General features: G+C 43.2%; 1 protein-coding gene across 1 annotated transcript; it reads right to left on the reverse strand.

Annotated features, from left to right (window-relative positions):
* Window positions 1-324: 324 nt before the first annotated feature.
* On the reverse strand, window positions 325-5,774 carry LOC139165522 (toxin 3FTx-Thr5-like). The gene is made up of 3 exons (XM_070748700.1): window positions 5,720-5,774; window positions 3,547-3,639; window positions 325-419 (listed from the first exon to the last, which is right to left on the reverse strand). Exons 1-3 carry the CDS (start codon window positions 5,772-5,774, stop codon window positions 325-327), a joined length of 243 nt encoding a protein of 80 aa, XP_070604801.1.
* Between the last annotated feature and the right edge of the window lie 4,751 nt (window positions 5,775-10,525).

Raw genomic sequence — 10,525 nt, forward strand, 5'->3', positions numbered from 1 at the left:
CCATGATTCAACAGGGATTGGACCTACTCCTGTTCACGCCAGCACCACTGTCTGCTGAATCCTGGAGGAAGACTCTCCAATTATGTGTTTCCCAAAAATCCAAACACTTGAATTGAATGCTAAGGTTTATTTGATTCTTAAACTACAGAACTAGCAGCAGGAAATTTACAGAACAAGAGATAAGAGAAGAACGATGAGGTGTCAAAGACAGCAGGGGGGAGGGGGATTATGGACCATCTGGTGGTAAAGGCCAGAAGCATCAATTTTCAAGGATGGCCCATGATGGATGACTTCAAAACTCAAGGAATTTAGCCGTTTGTAGAACTACAAGTTGCACCGGTCTTTTGCGCAATATGTAGTTGCCTCACCATCTGCCGGAAGAGTGCAATTAGTAGTACATCCCCTGCTGATTGTCCCTCCTGTGAAGGAAACACAAAGCAGAATGATTCTTTTAAAAAATACCAAAGAACAGTTGTGGCGGTTGCTGAACAAAGTAGCAAACCCACACAACACATTCTTGCATCCCCTCCCAGTAGAAAGGCAAATCTCTTTCCTCCTCTACTTAATACTAGGCAGTAAATGACTAAAGAAGAGATTTCTAGGGAAATCCTGTCTTTGGACATGACTCACGGGCAATTCTACCTTTCTCAGATGTTACATGGCTTCCTTCCAATTTCCCTCAATTCGAGAAGACCTCTGAGGCCCTCCCACCATTTCCCACCACATGGGCGTTCAGCAAGAGCTGAGAAACTGCAGAACCAATGAGAGGGAGGGAGTGAAGGAAAGTGTGGCGAACTGGGCAGTGTGAGTGGTCAGCAGAGGCAGCGCCAGAACCAAAGATTGAAAAGCCAACAGAAGAGGGCTTTCGTGCCAACATGACGGGTGAGAGCAGTCGGTGGGGCAGTGATAGTGACAGCAATGTTGGAGCAGTAGAGACAGGAATACTAGGGAGCCTGCTAGCCCCTCTCCCCCCAGGACCCAGGAAGTCCAGGGGATGATATGCCAGAAGAGACACCTAGTGTTGGAGGAGCAGTAAATCTGTCTGGACCTATCTAGTGGTGATCAAGGCAGCAAAATGTTTGCATCTAACCGCCTTGATTGCATCTGCGGATATTCACCCAGCTGCCCTGTTTAGGGTGACTCCCTCCCTCCTGGATACAGGGTGGGTGGACGATCCCTTGCAGGGCAGAGCTGGGGAACTTAATCAGTTTTTCATAGATAAAGTTGCTCAGATCTGGACAGACCTGGATTGGGCAGTATCAACAGAGATTACTGGGGCAAGTCTTAGTCCAGGTTTGTGGGATGAGTTTGAACTGGCAATACCTCATGAAGTCGACAAGGCCATGGGAACTGTGAGTTCCTCAACCTATTTATTGTACCCATTTCCCCACACACACTTTGGTCATGCTGACGGATGATCTCTGGCGGGCCTGGGATAGAATAGAATAGAATAGAATAGAATTTTTATCGGCCAAGTATGATTGGACACACAAGGAATTTGTCTTGGTGCAAATGCTCTCAGCGTACATAAAATAAAATATACAATTGTCAAGAATCATGTGGTACAACACAATGATTGTCATAGGGGTCAAATGAGTAATGAAGAAGCAATATTAATAAAAATCGTAGGATATAAGCAACACGTTACAGTCAACATGGGAGGAAATGGGTGATAGGAATGATGGGAAAAACTAGTAGAATAGAAAGTCTGACAGTGTTGAGGGAATTATTTGTTTAGTAGAGTGATGGCGTTCGGAAAAAAACTGTTCTTGTGTCTAGTTATCTTGGTGTGCAGGGCTCTGTAGTGACGTTTTGAGGGTAGGAGTTGAAACAGTTTGTGTCCAGGATGTGAGGGGTCAGTAAATATTTTCCCCGCCCTCTTTTTGACTCGTGCAGGATGCTCCCCTATCCTGGTGTTTCTTGACCTTTCAGTGGCTTTTGATACCATCAACCATGGTATCCTTCTGTGCCAACTGGAGGAGTTGGGAGTAGGAGGCACCATTTTATGCTGGTTCTCCTCCTAACTCTCCAGTCACTTGCAGTCAATGTTAGTGGGGGGACAGAGATCGGCTCCTAGGCCCCTCTGCTGTGGGGTTCCTCAGGGGCCAGTTCTCTCCCCTCTACTGTTTAACATACATGGGTGAGATCATCTGATGGCAGGGGGTGAATTTTCATGAATACACTGATGATCCGCAGCTGTACATTTCCACTCCATGTCGACTCAGTGAAGCAGTGGAAGTGATGGTTCAATGTCTGGAGGCTGTGAGGGTCTGGCTGGATCTTAACAGGCTCAAGCTCAACCCTGACAAAGCTGAGTGGCTGTGGGTCTTGCCTCTCAAGGACAATTCCCTCTGTTCATCTATTACCTGTGGGGGGGAGAAGATCCACAACTACATACACCTATATACCTTCATCTCTCCCCGAGCTGCATTGGCTTCTGATTAGTATCTGAACGCAATTTAATGTGTTGGTTATTACCTATAATGCCCTACATGGCTTAGGAACAGTTTGCTTATGGGACCGTCTTCTGCCTCATATATCCCAGCAGCCGGTCAAATCCCTCCGGATCCTGTCAAAGAAGCATTGCCGGCTGGAATCACTCCCCCTGGGGATTCATACTGCCCCCACCCTCCTGGTCTTCTGAAAGGCTTTAAAAACTCAGCTTTACCCGCAGGCCTGGGGCTATTGAGAGATAACACCTTGCTCCAGCCACTAGTGTATCAGTGGAGTGGACGAGTTATAGATGATTGTATTTAATATTGTGGGGTTTTAATATTTTTGGGTTTTTATTATCTATTTTGATATTTTTAAAATTCTGTACACCACCCTGAGTTCACAAGAGAAGGGCGCCTTATAACAGTAACGGCAAACCTATGGTATTGGTGCCACAGGTGGCATGTGGAACCATATCTGCTGGCACATGAGCCGTTGCCTTGGGTCAGCCTCAATGTGCATGTGACTGCTAGGCAGCTGGTTTTTGGCTTGCACAGAGGCTCCGGGAGGGTATTTTTGGCTTCTAGAGAGCCTCTGGGGTGGTGGGGAGGGCGTTTTTACCCTCCCCGGGCTCCAGGGAAGCCTTGGGAGCTGGGGGAGGGCAAAACACAAGCCTACTAGGCCCACCAGGAGTTGGGAAACAGGCTGTTTCTGGCCTCCAGAGGGTCTCCGGGGGATGGGGAAAGCTGTTTTTCCCTCCCCAGGCATTGAATTATGGATGTGGGCAGGCGGCCGAGGAGAAAAAGGTTCACCATCAATGGTCTATAAGTTTGAATGAATGAATGAATGAATGAGCGAGGGAGGGAAGGAAGGAAGGAAGGAAGGAATTTCCTCCTGCTTTTGGGGGGGCTGCTTCCAGGAGAGATGGGGTTCCCAGTCCAAGCCCCCTTTTCCTTCCATTCCTTGGACTCTCCAACAACTGGCCGTGACATCAGGGGACCCTGGACAGGGCATAGACAGGTCCTATGTGGCCTCCAAATCTCAGGTGCATTTGGGAACTCTAGTTTGGGTTCAAGAAGAAAAGTGGTGAGAAAAGATAAGAATTGTGCTTACCGGACACCTTTTTATAGCATGCCGTTGCATTTGGACAATTCTCAGCGCTGAAACAAACCAGTGCACTGCAAGGGTAACATATAATGCTGTTTCCTGGGGGAAATATATAAAATACCGTAATATCACTTAGATTTCTATTTCTCTGATCTTGTAATATTATCACGTATTAGAAGACAGATCCTTTCATATTAAGGTCAGCTGTGAAGATTTTCACAGAGAGATCAAATGGTCTAGAAACAGGAAAGCTGACTTCTAGTCCCAATTTAGGAATGAAAGCCATCTGGGTAATTCTGGGCCAATCACCAGGAGACAGTGGGTTCTAGTCCCACCTTGGCCATGAAAGACAGTTGCCGACTTTGGGCAAATCACCAGATATTGTGAGATCTAGTCGCACCTTAGTCATAAAAAACAGCTGAGCAACTTTGGACTATTCACCCACTCTCTGCCCATCCTACCCCACAGGGATATTGCTGTGGAGAGGAGAAATAGGAGGAAGAAGTATTAGGTTTCTTCGCTCCCTTGGGTCATTACCAAACTAAATAGCTATAGCATGTTTATACATAGAAACATAGAAGATTGACGGGAGAAAAAGACCTCATGGTCCACCTAGTCTGCCCTTATACTATTTCCTGTGTTTTATCTTAGGATGGATATATGTTTATCCCAGGCATCTTTCAATTCAGTTACTGTGGATTTACCAACCACGTCTGCTGGAAGTTTGTTCCAAGGATCTACTACTCTTTCAGTGAAATAATATTTCCTCACGTTGCTTTTTATCTTTCCCCCAACTAACTTCAGATTGTGTCCCCTTGTTCTTGTGTTCACTCTACATTTTGTTTGTTGGTTGGTTGGTTGGTTGGTTGGTTGGTTGGTTGGTTGGTTTTATCTATCTATCTATCTATCTATCTATCTATCTATCTATCTATCTATGTATTTATTTATTTATTTATTAGATGTGTATGCCGCCCCTCTCCAAAGACTCGGGGCGGCTAACAACAATATAAAAAGACAATGTAAACAAATCTAATATTAAAAATAATCTAAAAAAACCCAATTTAAAGAACCACTCATACATACAAACATACCATGTATAAATTCTATAAGCCTAGGGGGGAAGGGAAAATTTCAATTCCCCCATGACTGACGACAGAGGTGGGTTTTAAGGAGCTTGCGAAAGGCAAGGAGGGTGGGGGCAACTCTGATATCTGGGGGGAGCTGTTTCCAGAGGGTCGGGGCCGCCACAGAGAAGGCTCTTCTCCTGGGTCCCGCCAAAAGACATTCCTTAGTCGACGGGACCCGGAGAACGCCATCTCTGTGGGACCTAACCGGTCGCTGGGATTCGTGCGGCAGAAGGCGGTCCCAGAGATATTCTGGTCCTTTTCATTCCCCTCTAAGCAGTTTATATAGTCTGGCTCCCAACAATCTGGGTCCTCATTTTACTGGCCTCGGAAGGATGGAAGGTCAAGTCAACCATGAGCGGGTGAAGATCGAACTGCCAACCTGCAGGCAGCTGGCAATGAGCAGAATTAGCCTGCAATACTGCATTTTAACCACTGCACCACAATTGCTGGCCTAAAAGTTGGGATTTTTTGAAAAAAACCTAACTACTTTTGAAATGGCCATGAAATAAAAGGAAATGGAAACCTAAGTGTGGAAGCTAAGCAGGGTTGGGGTTGGTTAATCCTTGGATGGAGACCCCTAAGGTTGTGTCATAATTTGAAGAGTCCCAGAGATCCCAGCAGCAGCAGCCAATCTAAGGTGGATGTTGAGGAATGTCTAGGCTTGAAATGAAGGAAGCATCACTGTTGCCCTTTGACTGTACCATCCAAAATACTGAATGATGGTAAAGCCAGAGAGAGGTGAGCAGAAATATTTTTCATCTCATTCCTTGGAGTAATCCCATGGCAGAACTCACTACACAAAGGAACCTCTACTTTCAGAGGCAGTCTACCCCATACTGCCTGCCTGCCTGGACTAGCCACTGTCTCATCTCTGGGTTTCCCTCCAAATGGAAAATTCCATTTCCCCCCCGGAAGGCTGCTATGGATCTTCCCTAAGCAGAGTAAAAAAATTAGAAAGTCCCAAGAAAATATGGAACGCAACCACCATATCTCCCTTTATCCCTTTGTTTTGGGTTTAATTGCCACCCAAGATGAGAACCTGGTGACCTTACCTAAGTCCAGGTACACGAATGCCACCACCATCAAAGACAGCAGAAGAGTTTTCATCTTGATATCTTCTCTGGAGCCTGCAAAGTGTAGCCCAGGATGGAGGCAGACACTTATACCCCTTTGAGGTGGGTGGGGGTGGATATGTAGCATTAAGAGAGAAGAATGGGAAGAGTCAAGAGAAAGAGGAAGGGGGTGTTGCCTTTTTGCCCCCGACACCAAAACGGAAACCAGATCAGAAAATGTGAAGAACCAATGAGCTCCTGTCTTCAAGGCAAACACTACTGTTCCGTGTGTAAAATCTGGGCACCTGGACAACTGATGTTTCTTCCTTTATTTATACAAGATTATACGCTGGTTACATAATGCAAAATTAAACAAAATATTTCTTTGCAAAATACACCAGGTTCCTATTTTTTTATTTATAATTTAATTAACCAAATGGGCAACTTCTCTGAATCTTCTACCATCGCATGTTGTGACTGTGGATTGCCCTTCACTCAAGAAACATGGCCTCCTTTGAGCAGATCCAAGCATGAGTGGTTCTCTCTAAAACTGGTCTCTAGACCTGTGATGGCGAACCTTTTTTCCTTCGGGTGCCGAAAGTACGTGCACAAGTGCCCACACCCATCCTTCAATGCTTAGGGAGGGCAAAAAATGCATCCCCGGCTCCCCTGGAGACTCTCTGGAGACCAGAACTTCTGGTGGGCCCAGTGGGCCCATTTTTCACTCTGCCCAGGATCCAAAGGCTTCCCTGGAGCCTGGGGAGGGCAAAAACACCCTCCCCTTTCTCCCCAGAGGCCTTCCAGAAACTGAAAATGCTCTCCCAGAGCCTCCATGTGAACTGAAAATCAGCTGGCTGGGGTGGACATGCATGCTGGAAATGAGCTAAGTCAATGACTCACGTGCCGGCAGATAAGGCTTCGCGTGTCACTTGTGGCACCAGTGTCATAGGTTCACCATCACTGCTCTAGACTAAAAGATCTGCAAGATTTAAAAGCCAGGATAAACAAGGAAGAGGGGTAGAGGGTTGTCAAACATGGCCTAGGGTTTCTGGTGGAAAACTACCATCAGGAACAGCGGACAAATAATTCCCAGGGTGCCATTAGTCATAAGTCAACTATTTCTGCAAAGAAAAGATCTTCTTACTGATATACTTTAAAACCAGAAATTCCTCAAACCTTTGGAGGTCCTGGACAAAATAGTCTTATTCTTGCCACCCATTCAATCCTTTGTCCTTGATAGATGTTTATATAGAAGATCTTCCTTGATCAAACCTGGCTTTTTTGTGTGCCCTACAGTTGCTCAGTCTCTTGGTTCTGATTAATTTTCAGCAACAGGTCAAGAGTATGCTGAGATATTGCCTATCTGGACTTCAGCAAAGCCTTTGATACGGTTCCACATAAAGAGCTGATAGATAAATTAGTGAAGATTGGACTTAATCCCTGGATGGTTCAGTGGATTTCAAGCTGGCTGAAGCGTAGTCATCAGAGAGTTATTGTTAATGGCAAGTATTCTGAGCAGAGACAGGTTACAAGCGGTGTGCCACAAGGGTCTGTTCTAGGTCCTATTCTTTTTAATATGTTTGTGAGTGACATAGGGGAAGGTTTGGTAGGGAAGGTTTGCCTATTTGCCGATGACTCTAAAGTGTGCAATAGGGTTGATATTCCTGGAGGGGTCTGTAATATGGTAAATGATTTAGCTTTACTAGATAAATGGTCAAAGCAATGGAAACTGCAGTTTAATGTTTCCAAATGTAAAATAATGCACTTGGGGAAAAGGAATCCTCAATCTGAGTATTGCATTGGCAGTTCTGTGCTAGCAAAAACTTCAGAAGAGAAGGATTTAGGGGTAGTGATTTCTGACAGTCTCAAAATGGGTGAGCAGTGTGGTTGGGCGGTAGGAAAAGCAAGTAGGATGCTTGGCTGCATAGCTAGAGCTATAACAAGCAGGAAGAGGGAGATTGTGATCCCCTTATATAGAGCGCTGGTGAGACCACATTTGGAATACTGTGTTCAGTTCTGGAGACCTCACCTACAAAAAGATATTGACAAAATTGAACGGGTCCAAAGATGGGCTACAAGAATGGTGGAAGGTCTTAAGCATAAAACGTATCAGGAAAGACTTCATGAACTCAATCTGTAGAGTCTGGAGGACAGAAGGAAAAGGGGGGACATGATCGAAACATTTAAATATGTTAAAGGGTTAAATAAGGTTCAAGAGGGAAGTGTTTTTAATAGGAAAGTGAACACAAGAACAAGGGGACACAATCTGAAGTTAGTTGGGGGAAAGATCAAAAGCAACATGAGAAAATATTATTTTACTGAAAGAGTAGTAGATCCTTGGAACAAACTTCCAGCAGATGTGGTTGGTCAATCCACAGTAACTGAATTGAAACATGCCTGGGATAAACATAGATCCATTGTAAGATAAAATACAGGAAATAGTATAAGGGCAGACTAGATGGACCATGAGGTCTTTTTCTGCCATCAGTCTTCTATGTTTCTATGTTTCTATATCTTTATCAGAGAATTATTTTTATTATTATTATTTATTAGATTTGTATGCTGCCCCTCTCCGTAGACTCAGGGCAATAACAATGATTCTTAGAAAATTAACCAGGAAATATCCCATCAACTTTAAATATAATACATAAAATTTATGAAATCGCTGAGATGAACAAAATAACAGTGGAAATTCAGCAAAAAGACAACACAGAATTCTACCAAACTTGGAATAGATGGTACAATTGGGTTAACAAAAAAAAAATACTTAAAATCCTAAACATCCTTAACACAGTCAAATATATTATCATTTAGCAATCTTGTTACTCCTTGTTATTCTTTTTTTAATATTAGATGTAAGTGTGAAATTAACACGGTCAAGATTTTTATAAATAATATAGAAAATAATAGTTAGAAAGCTGTAGTAGCAAATAGGTTGGCAAACTTATAAATCTTTTAAGTGTTTAAGTTAGTTTTACGTTCATATAGGTTACGTTTTGTTTTTAGTTTCTGTTTATGTCTTTATTGTAAATTCTTTTTGTGGTTCTGTATTTGTTTTGTCTTTTTTAATGTTAATGATTAATAAAGATATTTTTTTTAAAAAAGAAACTTAACCAGGAAATTGTTTTTGTCTAACGTGAAAGAAGAATTGAGAAAGTCAATCAGGGCCCCCCAGAAAATCATTTGAAAGGGGATAACAGGCTTCTTAGCACTGCCAGAAAACGCAGAGAACCAGGGGGAAAGGAGAATTTTCCAGAATTAAATAGTATATTTTGGATGTTCAGTAATAGTAAAAAGATAGGGAACGTGTATCTCTTTGAGGCAAGGAGAGGCTAGGCACCCTAACCTTAACCCTAACTCTTGACGTGAGTGACATCAAGTTGGCCACCTTTAAGCCAGTCACATGACCTTTAAGCCACCACCCACAGCCACATGATCGTCAAGCCACTCCCACCTGGTCAGATGGCCAGAAAGCCACACCCACAAAATAAGCCACTCCCACAATGTGGTAGTAAAATTTTTTGCAGCCTTTCACTATCACCACCCAACAAATCTATGCTTTTGAATTTCCTCCTGTGGTTCTACAAACTTTTGAGAAGAGATTGAACTGTGACTTGGCCTGAAATATCAAAATCTTCATCCAGAGCAGAGATCTTCAAACTTGGCAATTTTAAGTCTTCTGGACTTCAACTCCCAGAATTTTTCATCCAGCTGGCTGGAGAATTCTGGGAATTGAAGTCCACAAGTCTTTAAAATGTCATGTTTGGCAACCCCTAATCTAGAGAATCAAGAATATTGGAAAGCCAGAGAGATCTTTTTTTAAAAAAACCTCCAAGCTGTGCTGGAGTCATACCTAAAATTCATGAGGCAAACAGTGGGTCAATATGAGCATAAGCTGTATGAAACAAGTTTTATGTCATAAAGACATTTTGTTGCTGCTATTGTGCTCTGTCAGGGACATTCAATGGGTGTAATGAAAGTGATTTCCAGTGCAATCTGAAATTTCTCATCAGAGATATCTAAAGTGACCATTAGAAGTGTAATTAGGTCGTTGTTTTTGTCAGATACCAAAGGGGAGATGGGAGAATGAAGTAGGGTGTCCCAGGAATTCTTTCATTGGGGGAAACACCTTCTTAATATGTGAGAAAATCCAGAGAACCAGGGAAGAAGGGTAAAAAAAGAAAGTAATAATAATAATAATAATTTATTAGATTTGTGTGCCGCCCCTCTCCAAAGACTCGCGTCAAACTCAATTGCAGAAATTATGATTTCAGCAACAGAGTGATCGATGCCTGGAATATACTACCAGACTGTTGTCACATCCTCAAACCCCTAAAACTTTAACATAAAACTATCTACCGTGGACCTTACCCTATTCCTAAGAGGTATGAAAGGGGTCATGCATAAGCGTACCAGAGTGTCTACCATCTCTGTCCTACTGTTCCCATTTATACACATTCATTTCTTATGGATATACTTTACCTGTTTATACATACATGTTCATATGTTGTGTTCGTACTTATAACTGTTTTCTCATATATGCTTGAAAACTAACTAAATAACTAAATGAATAAATAAGATTCTCCCAGGCCTCTATTATTAACTCATCTGCATCCTTGAGGTTTGCAGCATTTATCTTTCCTTTAGACCAGCGGTCCCCAAACTATGGCCCGCGGGCCACATGCGGCCCGCTGAGGCCATTTATCCGGCCCGCGGGTGAGTGACAGGAGCACATCTAATTTTCCATGAATAAAATGCAGTATTTTGTTAGTAACTAATATCAATCATCAGAAAAGTTGCAAAAGT

The sequence above is a fragment of the Erythrolamprus reginae genome, chromosome 3 (assembly GCF_031021105.1).
Source record: "Erythrolamprus reginae isolate rEryReg1 chromosome 3, rEryReg1.hap1, whole genome shotgun sequence".
NCBI lineage: Eukaryota > Metazoa > Chordata > Lepidosauria > Squamata > Dipsadidae > Erythrolamprus > Erythrolamprus reginae.